The sequence below is a fragment of the Echinops telfairi genome, unplaced genomic scaffold, assembly GCF_000313985.2.
Source record: "Echinops telfairi isolate 266 unplaced genomic scaffold, ASM31398v2 ScPeMD7_7465;HRSCAF=8503, whole genome shotgun sequence".
NCBI lineage: Eukaryota > Metazoa > Chordata > Mammalia > Afrosoricida > Tenrecidae > Echinops > Echinops telfairi.
Genome location: NW_022111365.1, coordinates 8,508,913 through 8,526,162, shown reverse-complemented (window position 1 = coordinate 8,526,162; position 17,250 = coordinate 8,508,913). Strand labels below are relative to the sequence as shown.

At 38.8% G+C, this 17,250-nt stretch overlaps 1 protein-coding gene across 1 annotated transcript in view; it reads left to right on the top strand.

The window, feature by feature from the left end:
- The window catches only part of LOC101659799 (WASH complex subunit 2A), a 96,192-nt gene that overhangs the window by 7,205 nt on the left and 71,737 nt on the right, over nt 1-17,250 (top strand). Inside the window, exons 5-9 of the mRNA XM_045283653.1 lie at nt 3,422-3,595; nt 7,427-7,520; nt 8,355-8,416; nt 15,948-16,058; nt 16,492-16,579. Coding sequence (XP_045139588.1) covers nt 3,422-3,595; nt 7,427-7,520; nt 8,355-8,416; nt 15,948-16,058; nt 16,492-16,579 — 529 coding nt within the window. The remainder of the gene's footprint in view (nt 1-3,421; nt 3,596-7,426; nt 7,521-8,354; nt 8,417-15,947; nt 16,059-16,491; nt 16,580-17,250) is intronic.

Below are 17,250 nucleotides of genomic sequence, written 5' to 3'. Positions count from 1 at the left end.
AAAGCACATAGATCTATTCCCCTCTCGTTATGCATAAATATATTTACATATGTACATGCCTGCATTTAGACCTCTATAAAAGTCCTTTGCCTCTTAGCTATTTCCTCTATTTCCTTTTACTTTCCTCTTCTCCCACTATCTTGCTCAGACTTCATTTGGGTTTCAGTAATTCCTCTTGGTTATATTACCCTTGATCACGCTCTACCAGGCCTCCTACACCCTCCTCACCCCCGATTTGGATCACTTGTTGTTCCCTTGTTCCTGGGTTTGTTAACACCACTTCCTTTACCCCCACCGCCCCCTCTCCCATGTCCGCCAGGAACTGTCGGTCCTGTTGTTTTCTCTTCCAGATTGTTCATCCAGCCTATCTTATTTAGACAGACCTCTGGAGATAATAACATGCAGAAAAACAAGACAGAGTAAAACCAAGCAACAAAAGAAAACAAAATAATAACAAAAAGCCAATGACAAAACAAAACAAACCAGAAAAAAACACAGAACACAACAACAAAAAAAGAAAAGCTTGTAGTTAGTTCAAGGACTGTTTGTTGGCCTTTAGGAGTGTTTTCGGTCAGGTCTGATGGGGTGCCAAACCCTGGCCCCAAAGTCTATTTTTGGTATTCTCTGGGGACCTTATTGCTCTGTTCCCCTTGCTATTCTGTTGCATGCCCTTAGTGTTTTGCCTCGGTGTGGTGCGGTCAGATGGGGTGCAGTTCCCACACTGTGTATCCAGTGTTGTTCCCCTGTAGAATTACGGGTCAGTGAGGGAAGTCGTGTCTCATAGTGGGGCTGACATATGGTCTTCTCTGTGGATTGGCTGCTCTGAGTGGGAATTTCGTCATCAAGGCTTGGTGGGCCAGGGTGTGTTCCACTCTCTCTTTCTCTCCCTTCATTTGCTCCCATGTGTTCTGATCAGACATGTCCCTCTCCCTGAGCAGCAGCTTCAGTGCTGTCCTTTGAAATAAATTATTTTGGGGGCAGGGGCTGCTGTCCACATGGTTTGGATTGGGACTGGCCCCTCAGACCTCTTGGCATTTTTTAAAAAGCCATTATATGTTTGACATAACTTTATAGACTTAATGCAATATTAGTTATTTAGCACAAACAAACATACCATAGTTGAAAATAAATGCAATGTGTCTTAAAAAAAGTTAAATTAGAAATACTTTTAATACTTGATGTGAAAGAATAAAATATGTGTTGGTTTTTTCCCTTTAGCATTACCTTTTTGTTTGTTACCTTCTATACTTTCTCCTCACATATTGACTATCTTACTGTCTGACATTTTGCATTTATAACAATAGTACAGCCCCCATCCCCAAGAAAAGTGTGTTTTAGAGGACAGCACTGAAGCTAAGCTCAGGGAGAGGGACATGTGTGATCAGAGCACAGGAGAGCAAATGAAGGGGAGAGTAAGAGAGAGTAGAGAACATACTCGCCCACCAAGCCTTGAGGACAATATCCCTGTTCAGAGCAGCCAATGCACAGAGAAGACTATATGGCCAGCCCCACTACAAGACACAACATCTCTCATTGACCCATAGTCCTACAGGGGACAATACTGGAGACACAGTTTGGGAATTGTAGCCGATCTGACCCCACCACACTGAGGCAAAACACTAAGGGCGTGCAACAGACCAGCAAGGGGAACAGAGCAACAAAGTCCCGAAGGTGCACCAAAAATAGACTTTGGGGCCAGGGCTTGGCACCCCATCAGACTCAATCAGAAAACACTCTTAAAGGTTAACAAACAGACCTTAAACTATTTATAGGCTTTTGGTTTTTTGTTGTTGCTTTGTTTTGCTCTGTCTTGTTTTTGTGCATATTATCTCTTCAGGTTTATCTAGATAAGATAGGTGGGATAAACAATCTGGATCAGAAAACAACGGGACCAAAGGTTCTTGGGGGACATGGGAAATGGGGAGGCAGGGAAAAGGAATTGGGTGTTAAAAAAGCCAGTGACAAGGGAACAAGTGATCCAAAATCGGTGGCGAGGAGGGTGTAAGAGGCCTGGTAGGACTTGATCAAGGGCAATGTAATCGAGAGGAATTACTGAAACCCGCATGAAGGTTGATCATGGTAGTGGGACAAGAGGAAAATAAAAGGAAATAGAGGAAAGAACTAGGAGGCAAAGGACATTTATAGAGGTTTAAATATAGGCATGTACATATGTAAATATATTTATATATGAGGATGGGGAAATAGATCTATGTGCATGTATTTTTGGTTTAGTATTAAGGTAGCAGGTGGACATTGGGCCTCCACTCAAGTACCCCCACAATGCAAGAACACTTTGTTCTATTAAACTGGCATTCCATGATGCTCACTGTCCCAACACTATCTCAGGGCAGATTGCCAAAAGTCAGAGGTTAGACATGCCTCCTATCCTTCATCCTTTTTCTCAATTCTTATGCCAACATTCCTCCCAAGGCATTCTTTTTTGCTGTATTTGCTAGTCTGTTGCAATGGTTATATGGAACTCATAATTATGGGGGCTTAGTAAGGAGGTTAACTGGTTACCCCATTTTAGGATCAGAAAAATATTCAGGCTACAGTCTCTGGTATACAGCAGCATTTCTCCGCCAGCTGCCAAATCTGTCTACTCCTCAGCTTCTCAGTCATGTGGTCTGTTAACCTTTGCCTCCGCCTGGACAATCCCTCCTGATGCTCTGCCTCATAGTCTCATGGTGTCTGGTATCAGGGCTGTGGCTTTTGCTGCCTCCATCATTCAGACTGGAATCTCACCACCACCAGCACCCCAATGTTGATTCTTCTTTCTTGGTGATCCTGGGATTCTTCCTTTGCTTGTTTTCTGAGATATACAGAGAAATGGTGAAAATGACCAATCCTTAAGTTAGAGTTTCTGTACCTTATTTGATGGAGCCCTGGTGGTATAGTGGTTTATACACTGGACTGCTAACTGCATGATCTAAAGTTCGAAACTACTATCCACTACATGGGAGAAAGATAAAGCTTTCTGCTCCCATAGATTTATAGCCTTGAAGTCCACAGTGACAGTTCTACTTGGCCTGTAGGGTTGAGATTAGTCAGGATTGCTTTATTTGTCAATGTTACTTTAGTTGTATGGCCTTACCCATTCATTTACTGGCAGGTAGAAACATGAATTGAAGAGCTATGCTTAAGCAATTTTACTCCACCACAGTCATACAATAGCAGAACTTTTGGTTTTATAGATGATGAACTTAAAGCTCCAGAAGCTTATGTAGTCTGAAGCATTTCTAGAAAGTGGCAAACTGGGATTTAAAACTTCCTTCTTACTTGAAATTAAAGTCTGTGCTAAGGCATTCAGCAGAATCTTAACTGTTGTTTATATTCATAGTTAAAATTTTGGGAGAATGAGAGGGTACGTTTTTCAAGAATAAAAACTATACTGAAAGTCCATACTAATTTTTTTTTTTAGGAGAAAACCCGGGAGCAGAAAGAAGTAGATCTGATCCCTAAGGTCCAGGAGGCTGTGAATTATGGTTTGCAAGTGTTAGACAGTGCCTTTGAGCAGCTTGATATCAAAGCAGGAAACTCAGACTCTGAAGAAGAAGATGCTAATGAGCGGGTAGAACTGATCCTTGAACCAAAGGTAAACACTTACTGTTGTGTATTATGATTTGAATATTTAATTGGGCTTTTCCTCTAGGAAATAAGCACATCTAATAGCGGAAGCACTAGTTTTACTTAAGCATTCATTGAACACTTACTAGCTGCAAGTCACAGTTCCTTCTGTCAAGATGCTTATTACAGTGTGGTAGGACACTTAGTTGAATAACCATTGGTACTCAGAGGGAATTGACTTCTGGCTGGGAGATTAGGAAGAAGAACCCAAAACCAGACTCATTGCATTCAAGTCCGTGCTGGCTTATAGTGAACCCTCTGTGGGTTTCTGAGACAGTAACTATTTTGGGGAGCAGCCCAACTCATAACCATGACACCATCAGGGCTACGACTAGGAAGAAGAGACTTGATTTGGGTTTTAAGGATGGTGAAGCCTATAAGACATAGAGATTTTTGGGAACTTGAAACTTTAGTTTTTGAAATGAGGAATTGCCAAGAGGTTCTGGATATGTGTGTGGCCTCTTCAGAAGGGCCTGATATGGGTGCACTGCACTATACATGTATTTAATACTATATGGAAGCCCTAGTGGTCTAGTGGTTACTTGTTGGTACGATCCTCATGGTCGGCAGTTCAAAACCACCAGCAGCCACATGCTTAACCACTATTGCTGTCAGAGCTCTGCCATACCTCTTTAGTAAACCAAGAAAACATACCTTTCTGTTGTTTTATCCCAAATCATAATGTGTTTCAGCTGATACTCTGGGAAAGCATTCATTTAAATTATAGTGGAAAGACAATTTATTCAGAAGTCAACCATGATTTAACTTTTTTAACTTTTTTTTTAATTCATTTAACTTTTATAAAGGATTTTTTTTTATTTTGAAAGAATTTAGAATTACAGGTTGTGAAAATAGTGGAGAGTTTTCATGTGCCCTTCACCCACTGTCCTACTTATTGTTGATATATATATTTTTAATGTTGAGTTTTATTGGCTGGGATATTGTTGAGAATTTTTACACCTTTTTTTTTTTTAGCTCTTTTGCCACATTAGGTCAAAGTTTGGCCTATTATCGAAAGGTGCTTGGTTTAAACACAGCAGCTTCTTTATAAAAATTTATAAATCTGAAGCATTTCTACTCTGTTGGTCTGCATATCCATCCTTGCACACTCTTTGTTGGATTTGTGAGTGGTTTGTCAATTTTGTTAATTCTTTGAAAAAACTGGTTTTGCTTGCACGGTTCTGTTGAAAAACCTGAGCATATTCTATTGGTTCCCCTTTACAATAACTTTCCTTTTTTCCTGTGCTCCTCTCAGGATTCTTTCCTTGTCTGTGATATTGGAAAGTTTTACTCTGATAGAATGTGATGATTTTCTTTTGAGGGCTATCCTTTTGGGGGTCCCTTCAGCTTTTCGTGTGATTACTTTCTCCTCTTTATGGCATAGGAAGGTTTTATTCCAGCAGTTCTTGGTGAATCATTTCCTCCAGGATTTCTTTTTTGTTTCTGCCTGTTGTAGAATGTCAGTGATGTGTAAGTTATTTTTCTTGATAGTATTCCACATAATTCCTAGAATTTGTATTTTTTTGGTGGCCCTTTTTATTGTCCTCTCATAAATTGATAAGGAGAGGAGATTTGTCTTTTGGCTCCCTAATCTACCTTCCGTTATGTTAGTTATCTTGCTTTGTTCTATCAAAGTGTTGTCTAATTTCTATATATTAGTACTGATCTTCTGGAATTCTGCTGTAGTTTTTTTATAGTTTGTAATTTTTCGTTTGTTTTGTTAGATTGCTCTTATAGTGAGCAATAAGTTCCTGAGTTCTTATTGTTTACTTCATAATTCTCTGGATCTTTTCTCCATCAGTTTAAAGTACCGAACCTTATTCTTCTGAATTCTTTTTCTGGTTGTTCCAATGCCTTTTCGTCCTCAAACATATCCTTTGACCCTATGTCTTAGCTACTAATCTGTATCATTCTGTTTTGCTTCTTTGTGTGAACATAAATTGACTGTTGTCTCCAGTAATTGTTTTGCTTATTATTACTATAATTTTTTTTTGCGCCCTCTGGGTAGAGGGCTCAAAAAATTGTGTATCTCTTTCCCTGAAAGTGCTTGCTAAAAAGGAGAAGGTTTACACAACCCAAAAATCTAGGCGCATGCTTATTATTTTTTCTTTTTTGTTAATTTAGTGCTAATAGAGTTTGTAGTATCATTTGTCCACTAGTAGTTGTTGTTGAAGGTACAGGGGAACCTGGATAATGTTGAGACAGTTGATTTTCAGGTGGTATGGAAAAGGAATGATAACTAACAAAACAACGACACACCAATAACAATACTGGGCTAACATAGCTATAGCGGGAATGTAATGGTTGATCTGCTAGAGGGAATGAAGAATAAAATTAAAAAGGGGGAGGGGGAAAAGGAAGCAAAAAAATGCAGAAAGAAAGGAACTGGAGGAAGAGAGATAAGAAATAAGAGAGATACCTATATAATTAAATAAATAAATGAAAGGACTGTACTAGCCACAGTACTAGTCAACAAATCTTGGGCACTGCCAAATTGGTGGGGGAATGGTATACACATACCTCAGAATTTTAAAAAGTGAGGGTTGGAGAGGAAATAGAAAAAGGAAAGTAAAATAAAAGTAGCAAAGAGGGAAAATCTTACTAATAGGATAAAAAACAATGACACAGTACTGGTAATGTGGGGTGGGAGGTGTTGATTATTCATAGGGTTGAGTTGAGAGAGAGTGGAGTGCACCCCTCATCATCGGGAGATTGTGTTGGGTAAAGGGAGATTGCACTTCTCTTGCTCCTTGTCATAGTTGTGGGTACAGCTGCAATCCTGGGTGAACGGGAGCTAGTTGTTTGATTTTTGTCCTGATTGATACTTGATGAAATAATTCAAAGTTGCCTCTCTGTGCTGGGCCAGTTGGCAATTCATCACATCATATACTTCCGTATTTCCTGTTTTTTCATCAGTCTCTTCCTTAATTGGTATTTGATCCCCTTCTTTATTCTTTTCTTTGAGGTGCTGTGCTCCAGGTTTGCCATTTATATCTGTTTCATTTGTTTTCTTAGGTCTTTGTTTTAGAGCGTGTGGGTAATATATGTATGTAGATCTACCAGTGTACCTCTCTTTTACTGTTTACATTAGTGGTATTTCTCCTCCTTTTTTACTTTTAGAATTGCAGTTTCTTATTGTCCACTATGGTTACGTAACTTGTTTGGAGTAGTCAGGTGGCGTAAGTGGTCAAGTGAAACACTTTTATCTTTTAATTATAGCATTCTGTCTTGCTGAGGAATGCCAAGTCTTAATGCTCACATCAGGTTGGTCATCATCGAGAGTACTAGCAATTTCCACCCAAGTGACATGTATAGCATCAGAAGTCACACACACACACACACACACACACACCCCCACACACCACCCCACCCCACCCCGCCCCAACCACAGCAATGAAGTAAGCAAATGTTTTATTTAAGCATAGGATAAAGATACTTCAAAAGGTGAAGCAGGTCCCCCCTCACAAGATGAGAAGGACTCAGAGCTAGGGTAATGTTTTATGTTTTTTAAGGCAGAGTGGGTGGGGGTTGCAGCTCTGCAGATGGTCAAGCAGCTCTCTAATTAGTTGCCCAGTCTATCCTTGGGTCTTGTGCCTGTTTTCTTTCAAAATTATCTCAAGCTACCAGATGAGATGCTCAGGATGTGTCAGGATGCTTACCAGGTGTTCACTAGGGACTGACCTCAAGGTTAAGATGTTTACCAGGTCTTTCTCCTCAGGGTTTATTGTTCATTTCCTTAGCAGACAGAAATTCCTCTTCTGTCCATCATTAACTTCTATAATGACTTTTTTTTTTATAGGATCTGTACATTGATCGCCCCTTACCTTATTTAATTGGATCAAAGCTGTTCATGGAGCAGGAAGATATAGGTCTTGGAGAGCTGTCTAGTGAAGGTACTCATTTATTTTCATTCAAAAATTTTATTCAAGCAGAGAGTAGAGATACTTCAAAAGGTGAAGCGGGTACTCCTCTCGTGAGGTGAAAAGGACTCTGAGCTAGGGGAATATTTTGTGTTTATAAAGGTACAAAGGGTTGGGGGTCACAGCTGAACAATAGCCTCAGAATATTTTGAAACAAGTATTTGTGTTAGTTTTAACATTTGTATCTTTATTTTAAGATAATTTAAGGAATAGTACCAAGAACTCTTAAATATCCATCAGCCTAATTCTCAGTTAACATTCACCATATTGGTTCATCATTCTCTTTCTTTCTTTATGTATAGTCATGATATTTTTTTCTGGAGAGACAGTATGTCTTCTTTTGCTTTTCGTTATCATAGACTTTTGAAGAGTACAGTGCAAGGAGTTATTTTGTAGAATTTGCTTTCATTTGTATTTGTTTGGATTTCCTCCAAATTGTCTTGAGATTATGCATTTTTGTTCCAAATTCTTCATAAATCATAAGGTTCGTTCTCAGATATCCCCCTGGAAAGGCATGGCAAATCAATTTTCTCTTGTTGTTGACCACTTTGACCTCTTGGTCAAGGTGGCATCTTCTTGGGTTCTCCTGTTAAGGTACTATTTTTTCTTTGTAATTACTAAGTATCACGTGGGGAGATAGATTGAGACTTTGTAAATACCCTGTTCCTCACCTTAGGACAGGTGTTTCTAATTCTAGATAGTGAGTATAGATCATTTCATCAAAATTTTTGTGGTTATTAAAAAAATCACAGTGATAATATAGTGGTATATGATCTTGGTGATAAAGTTTATCTCTCTTCTAAACAGAAGGTTCTGTGGGCAGTGATCATGGCAGTTTTGTGGACAGTGAAGAAGAGAATGAAGAAGAGGTAAGGACTATTTGGTCTGACAAGGCTGTCCATGGTGGACAAGGAACTAAGGATGTGCTTCATAGACTATGTAAAGAAAATGACAGTGTTTCTTGAAAAAATAGAATGAAAAGAAAATGGAATTTTCCCACAAACTTTTAGAAGCCCTCTCATATATTTATGAATTAGTGACCTTTTTAATGAATTATTTCACAGTGACAAGATCCTGAAGATTTTTTCCCCCTTGGGTTTAGATTTTCTTTACTTTCTGAAAACAACAAACAAGGAAAATTACTTTTAAGTTCTTTTCACTGTGCCCTCCGTCCCACCTCATCACCAAATTCTTCCCCCTCCACTCACTCCCCAGTATTTTTTTGAGGGAATAGTCTCGATATTTTGGTGGATTTCTGCTTGAGATAGAGTTTTGTGAGTAAGTTCTGTCTTTGAATAATTCTAGGTGGAATAAAACCCACATCAAAATATTTTACTATAAAACATTTTAGACCAGAAGGATGGTGAAAGTTATTCTAGCTGTGCTGCTGCTACATTTAGCACCTTCATATCTACAGAGCTAATCTTACTATTCTTGGTCTTGGTGTCTGAGGACCTTGACCCCAGCTGTAGCTGGACTAATTTAGAAGGAATGTTCATAATTGAAAAGCAGATGCACTTAAAATAAGTACTTGAGTATGAGATTTCTAAAACGAGACAGTTTCTCTTTTTGAATCTTGTCTTTACTCTGGAACCCTCTTCCTTGTCTGTCTTTTCATTGTCCTTTTAAACAAAAAGCCCATTAGTAGAAGATAAATATTTCCTATGATGAGGTTTACAGTGGCTATTTCCTGAAGTGGGTAGCCAATTCCTCGTTCGTAGTCTGTTATTAGTGTGTAAGTTCCCCTGAAACTTGGTCACTTTGGATGACCCTGCTGGCATTTGAGATATCTGACATATCTGCCAGCGCCACAGCAACACTCCCGCCATCAGGATGGCAGTCAGTACAGCAACTGGCAGACATGTGAATCTGGCTTTTATGAAGAAGAATTCAGCATTAGGATCGAAGGAAGGTTTATTAACAACTTGTGCTATGCGATGACATACCAACCTGGGACGTGCTTGCTGAAAGTGAATGGGACTTGAAGTACTTGCTGAGGAGGATCAAGGACTGCGGCCTTCAGTGTAAATAACAGCTCAATGTAAAGAAGACCAAAATTCCCCACAACTGGACCAGTAAGTAACATCATGATAAATGGAGAAAAGATTGGAGTTTTTCAAGTCTTGCATGGATCCATAATCAGTGCTCATGGAAGCAGCAGTCAAGAGATCAAATGACTCATTTCACTGAGCAAATCTGCTACATAAGACCTCTCTAAAGTGTTGAAAAGCTGTAGGTGAGCACTACAGTGGGTCTGACCCAAACTATAGTATTTTCCAGTGCCTCATATGCATGTGAAAGTTAGACTTTTAATAAGGAACAGCGAAAAAGAAGCAACGTATTTGATTTGTGGTTTTGGTAAAGAATATTGAAACTCCCGCAGACTGGCAAAAGGGCAAACAAATCTGTCTTAGAAGAAGTATGGCCACACTACTTCTTAGAGGCAAGGATGGCAAGAGTTTTTCTTACATGCTTTAGTTATGTTGTCAGGAGAGAAGAGTCCCAGGAAAAGGACATCATGCTTGGTAAAGTAGAGAGACAGAGAAAAAGAGGAAGGCCAGTAAGATGGATTAACACAGTGGCTAGAACAATGGGCTCAAGCATAGGAACAATTGTGAGGATGGAACATTTGTTAGGCCAGATTGACTAGATAAAACATCCAGTGACACATATATGTGTGAGAAAGAGCTTTATAACAAAAAGTATGTATCAAGAAAGCATCCCAGCCCAGTCCAACTCACATCCATAAGTCCGATACAAGTCCATAATTGCCTCTTCACACTCATGCAGCCACATGTAATGATGCAGAATGCAGGAAGATCACAGGCCGGTGTGTGCAAAGTTGTGTGAATCCTAGGTCAGGGGAAATATGGCAGGACTCCAGCTGCTCTCTGGGTCAGCAAGCAGGAAGGTCAAGGCATAGAGAGGGGGATAGGGTCCCTGGGTGGTGGTTATGAGAATGCCACACCCACAAGGAGGTACTATCAGGCTGTGACCTGACAGTTTGCATACCATCCCTACACTTTTATATATCTTCAAGTTAACATGAAATTATGTAACTGCCACAGGACAGGACAGTGTTTCAGTCTGTTGTGTACAGGGTCCCTGTGGGTCAGAACCGCTTCAGTGGAGTCTACCAACAACAAATATTTCCTAAATAATTCATGTTAACAGAATTAGCAGACTCCTTTTTTTTAGCCATTGCTGCAGCTCTTCCTAATTGTTAATAGCAAATATTGTTATTGTTTCTCTTCTTTGTCTGGGAAATAGTTATCCTGATTTAGGAGGAGTGTAGAAAGTCAAATACAAAATGTGAAGTCTCACAAACCAACTTTTTTTTTTTAAATCATTTTATTAGGGGCTCATACAACTCATCACCATCCATACATACATCAATTGTGTAAAGCACATTTGTACATTCATTGGCCTCATTAGTTTCAAAACATTTGCTCACCACTTAAGCCCCTAGCATCAGGTCCTCATTTTTTCCCCTCTCCCTGTTCACCCCTCCCGCATGAACCCTTAATAATTTATAAATTATTATTTTGTCATATCTTACCCTGTCCGATGTCTCCCTTCACCCACTTTTCTGTTGTCTGTCCCCCAGGGAGGAGGTCACATGTAGACCCTTGTAATCGGTTCCCCCTTTTCAACCCACCCTTCCTCTACCCTCCCAGTATCGCCACTGAAGGGATCATCCCTCCTGGATTCCCTGTGTTTCCAGTTCTTATCTGTACCAGTGTACGTCCTCTGGTCTAGCCAGACTTTCAAGGTAGAATTCGGATCATGATGGTGGGGAGGAAGCATTTAGGAACTAGAGGAAAGTTGTATTTTCTATCGTTGCTACATCAAACCCTGACTGCCTCGTCTTCTCCCCGAGACCCTTCTGTAAGGGGATGATGTCCAGTGGCCTACAAATGGGCTTTGGGTCTCCACTCCATAACTCCCTGCTCCCCCCATTCACTATGGTAAGAATTTTTGTTCTGATGATGCCTGATACCTGATCCCTTAGACACCTCGTGATCACACGGGCTGGTGTGCTTCTTCCAAGTGGGCTTTGTTGATTCTGAGCTAGATGACCGCTTGCTTACCTTCAAGCCTTTAAGACCCCCAGACACACTATATCTTTTGATAGCCGGGCACCATCCGCTTTCTTCGCCACATTTGCTTATGCACCAATTTGTCTTCAATGATCATATCAGGAAGGTGAGCACACAATGATATGATTTTTTGTTCTTTGATGCCTGATAACTGATCCCTTCGGCATCTCGTGATCACACAGGCTGGTGTGCTTCTTCCATGTGGGCTTTGTTGCTTCTGAGCTAGGTGGCCGCTTGTTTACTAAGACTTTTGCAAGTATATGTAATTTTCACTTTAAGGTTGGCTATCACATTAGTTCAACTACGTTTCTCTACAGCTACTCTAACACAGTTTCCTTTGGGTCCTTTCAGTCATTCCTAGCATGTGATTTGCCTAATGAGGTTGAATCCAAACAAACAATCACATTTCAAAAGATTAATTATTAAAAGAAAAAAATATTAATTGTTAAAATGTGTAGGATAAAAAGTAGAGTTCCATCATCTGATCAGGGATATTAATCTCCAAAACACGTCAAAAATATTTTTTCTGATACATTTGTTAAAAATTGGTGTAAGATCCTTCAAAAACAAGAGCAGTACAAGAGGACAATCAAAGCAGCTGTAGCTTAAGTCTTTTATAGTCCTAAGCTTCTGACAGAAAATAGGCAAATTACCTTCCTGCAAACCAAATAAGATGTGAGTTTTCAATCTAGGTGAACTTTCGAACAAAGAGGCCCCAAACATATTATTATATAGACTCTGGTTGCATTGATTATACCTGAAGACATTAATACCCATCCAAGTCCAAAGATGCTGGAACACATGAACTGTATGGTAATTCGCAAGAGCAGACAGGAAAACATAAGCTGCTTGTACTCGTGCAGTCCTCGGGAACATTTTCTTCTACAGAGGCAGAGGAGAACAGTCTTGCTAGGGAAACCAGTTGGATAAGACAGTCAATATAGGAAGAGACAAATGTTCATCTTCCCCACTTATTACCCACCACATTTACTCTTAAAAAAGGTAAGTGAAAAAAAAAACACTTTTTAATGGTAAATGATATTAAGAGGATTTAGCTCTTTGGGCTTTTAAAAAATTATGGTTCAGTCCTGCTGCACTTCTTTCTTCTTTTGATGTGTCATGGCAGCTGCTTGTGATATCATTAGGAATGCCATCGATGATTGGATAGTCTATCCCCAACTATTCATTAATTTATTTGTTGATGCTTCATATCTGAGAGGCTTCTTGGAGAGTGGGCACACCAAGAACTCCAGCAACACCAGATTCCAGGCAGGGAGCCACACCTGTCTTGGTCTGGTTCACCAAAGTGGACAACCACTTGGGGTAGATGGGGACAGCAGTGTGTATGCCCTCCGCAGTGCTGATGTGCTCCACTCAGCATGATCTAGCAGTCAGCCACTACACCTCACTGCACCTCATCCTTGTTTCTAAGGAGCATTCTAGCTGGACTTTTACAACATTAGTATTTTTTTTTCTGCCAGTTAGTCCATGGTTCTTTGCCAGCACCATAATTCAAATACATCAATTCTTCTTTAGTCTTTTTTATTCAGTATCTAATTTTCACGTGTATATGAGGTGACTGAAAATACTACGGCTTGGGTCAGGCATACCTTAGTCCTCAAAGAAGCACCCTTGCTTTTCAACACTTTAGAGAGGTCTTGTGGAGCACTTTTACTCAAGGCAATGAGTCATTTATATTCATGACTGCTGCTTCTATGACAACTTCAATCTCTTCTCCATTTATACATTTATGAGAAATTCTGGTTGTCTTTACATTGAGGTGTAATCCCTACTTAAGGCTGTGGTCCTTGATCTTCATCAGCACGTGCTTCAAGCAAGTGCTTCACTTTCAGCAAGCACATCACAGGTTGATGTGTCATTGTGTATTGTATCCAATCCTGATGCCACATTTTTCTGCATATAATCTAGCTTCTTTGATTATTTTCTCAGCATACAGATGGAATAAGTACCGGTATAAGGAGAGGATACAACCCTGATGCATGCCTTTCCTGGTTTTTAAGCCAAGCAGTATTTTTGTTTTGCTTACACAACTGCCATGTACAGACAGAGTCATCATGAGCACAGTGAAATGCTCTGGTATTCCTATTCTTTTCAAGGCGGTCTATAGTTTATTCTGATTCAGAGTTGAAGGTCTTAGCATAGTCAATAAAACAATTAGACATCTTTTTGGTATTTTCTGCTTTCATCCAAGCTTCATCTGACATCAGTAATGATATCCCTTATTCCATATCCTATTCTGAACCTGAACTGAATTTCCAGCAACTTCCTTTCAGTGTACTACTGCAACTGATGTTGGATGATCTTCAGCAAAATATTACTTCTTTCTGATTTCAATGCTATTCTATAATTTGCATATACTATTGGTGACCTTTCTTTGGAATGGTACAAATATGGATCTTATCCAGTCAATTGGCCTAGTAATTGTCTTCCAAATTTCTTAGCATAGAGTAGTGAATGCTTCTAGTACTTCATTAGCCTGTTGGAATATTTCAGTTGATGTTCTATCAATTCCTGGAGCCTAGTTTTTGACTAATGCCTTCAGTACATCATATACTTCCTCCTTCACTACCATTGGTTATTGCCCCTATGCCACCTCGTGGGATAGTTGAATGTTGACTTGTTCTTTTAGGTACAGTGACTCTATTCTTTCCATTGACTTTTCCCCCCTGTTGTCTGTTGATGCCTCCTGCATCGTTCAATATTTTGCCCATTGTGGTTATTGTTAAGTTCTGTCCAGTCAACTCCAACTCATAGAGACCCTATTTACAACAGAGGGGCGCACTGCCTGGTCCTGTACCATCCTCACAATTGTTCATAAATGTGAGTCCATCAACACAGCCGTTGTGTCAATCCATCTTGTTGAAGCTCTTCCTCTTTTTTGTTGCCCTGTACTTTACAGAGCATGATGCCACCGCCTGACATATCCAAAGTACATGAGACCAGATCTTAGCATCCTTCCCTTTAAGGAGCATTCTAGCTGTACTTTTCCAAGACAGATTTGTTTGTTCTTTTGGCAGTTCATGATCCTCTCAGTATTCTTTGCCAGCACCTGATTCAAATGCATTAATTCTTTGGTCTTTTTTATTAAATGTTCAACTTTCAGATGCATGTGAGATGACTTAAAATATCATGGCTTGGGTAAGGCACACTTTAGTCCTAAAAGTAATTTCCATGCTTTTCAGCACTTTAAAGAGGTCTTGTGCTTATAGAATCTTTCAGTATTGACGCTTGAGGCTTGAATTTTTAAAAATTTCATTCAGTGTCAGATATGGTGAGCATGTTCTTCCCATCTCATTTTCTTTTTTTTGTTTGTTTGTATTTTTAAATCATAGGAAACTTTAATGAACTGTATTGACTGAACTATGCCATGTATCATCTTTTGTATTATTAATGCTATTGCTATATATTATTTTCATTAGCAAACCATTCCATGACAATGGATTGTGTAGACCCATTTCGTTTTCTAACTCTAGGTCTTTGCACATTTTACTATAAACTTTACTTTGTCTTCTCAGGCTGCCCTTTGAACTTTTCTGTTTAGCTCTTTACTTCGCCACTTTATTTCATCATTTCATCCATTTGCCTTATCTATTCTACAATTAAGAGCAAGTTTTAGAATCTCTTTTGACATCTTTGATTCTTTTCTTTGTGTCCTCCCTTTTTAATGATCTTTTGTTTTCTTCATGTTAACATGATAACATTTTACAGCTTGTCAGGTCTTCTGTCATTAATGTAGAATACATCAAATCTGTTCTTGAAATTTTGGTGTGATATACTCTAGGTTATATTTTGACTCTTGTCAAAACTAAGAAAATTATTTTTCTTCAGCTTCAACCTGAACTTACATGTAACAATTGAAGGTCTGTCTACAGTCAACCCCTGACCTTGTTTTAGCTGCTGATACTGAGTTTTTCCATGGTCTCTTCCTACAAATGTAGCCACTTTGATTTCTGTGTATTCCATCTGAAGGAGTCCATGTGTATGTCATCGTTTGTGGTTGAAAATAGATTTGCTATATGAAATTGTTGATCTTGCAAAATTCTATGCAATCTCAGACTTCATCCCTCTTTTCATACTTTTGTCAGCTAGCTAACGTGTTAGCTCTGAGAGTGTATATTTCCAGGTCTATTTTAGGTTTTATGAATATATCTGTAATCATAGAAATGTTATTTGTGTAGGGACAGGGTATCATGTATTTATCCTTGATATCTGTAATAGTGTCTCTTTTTCAGCTTGATGACTGTTGCTAATAGTTTAATCTGATGATTCGTACCCTTAGCACACAGCACACCTGAGTGAGGAAGAAGAGGATGATGATGGTTGTGACATTTTTGCTGACTCAGAGAAGGAGGAGGAAGATACTGAGGACTTTGAACAAAATACTAGACCTGTAAGAAAGATTACAGTTGCTTTTGAGTAGTGATGAGCCCATGAAAAAAATTTACTAGTACTAAATTTTTCTCCAAATGTTACTATTTTACCATTGAGATAATTCAGAATATAATCATTTCAAAAGTTCTAAGGTCTTGATGGTCTCTCTTCTTCCCTCTCTCCCTGATACATTTTATACTAAAGCATTTTTTTAGTTTAATTGTCAATGTGAAGTCTTAAAGAAATATGGATATAGAGAGCATCTCTTTTGTAGGAAGATTTTACGAGTCCCATTTCTCAAGAGATTGAGACAGTTCTCTTAAGTAAACTATTTTCTCATCAGTTTAGTTTCTTTGCAATTTTTCTTATAATTTTAATAGGTGTTCAAAAGTAAAGTGGGCTTTTGTGTATACTTTCAAAACAATGATTCTTTTAATTGCTTCTTCCCATAGAAAAGAAGTAGACCGACATCATTTGCTGATGAATTAGCAGCGCGAATCAAAGGAGATTCAACCATCCAAATAGGTGAAAGCCAAACAAGTAAGTCTCAGCGAAGACTTCAATGGAGGCGATAGTTAGTGAGAATACATAACCCTCTTCTAGGCTTCATTGAAGGCATGTTTCTCATTTTAATGATAAAGACACAAGAAAGTCATGAACTAGTGCTCCCTTTTTATTTTGCAGACACCTTTTGGTAATAATACTGTAGCCATCAAGAAAAAAGCACAGGTCCATATGTAAATAACTTTTAATATGCATCTAAAGGAGATTAATGGAGATAGAAACAAACAGCAACAAAATAAATAGATAAAAAAATAAAGGAGGGTAATGAATATCCCTTGAAGTTTGAGCCCTAGATTAAGAATCAAAAACTTAAAAAGAAAAAAAATCCAAAACTTAATGCTCACTTTGTCTTATGTTTTCAAGTTTAAAAAAGTTGTGTTATAAAGTATATTCTACTTAGTTAACAAGGTGGAAAAAACTTAACTTTCTCAGTAAGTATAGTCTTTCCTTTTGTCCATGTGACTGGTATTTAAGGTGAAGCCTGCTGACTTGGAACAATGTGCTTTTGAATGCCTATTAGATATAAAGCACTGAGTGATTCATGTGATGCTGAAATTCAAGGGTGAAGACCTTACTCTCAGCCTCTGAGTAATGAGGGTGACAAACAAACGTGTAAAAAATACATAGATTCGAGTGGATGAAATATT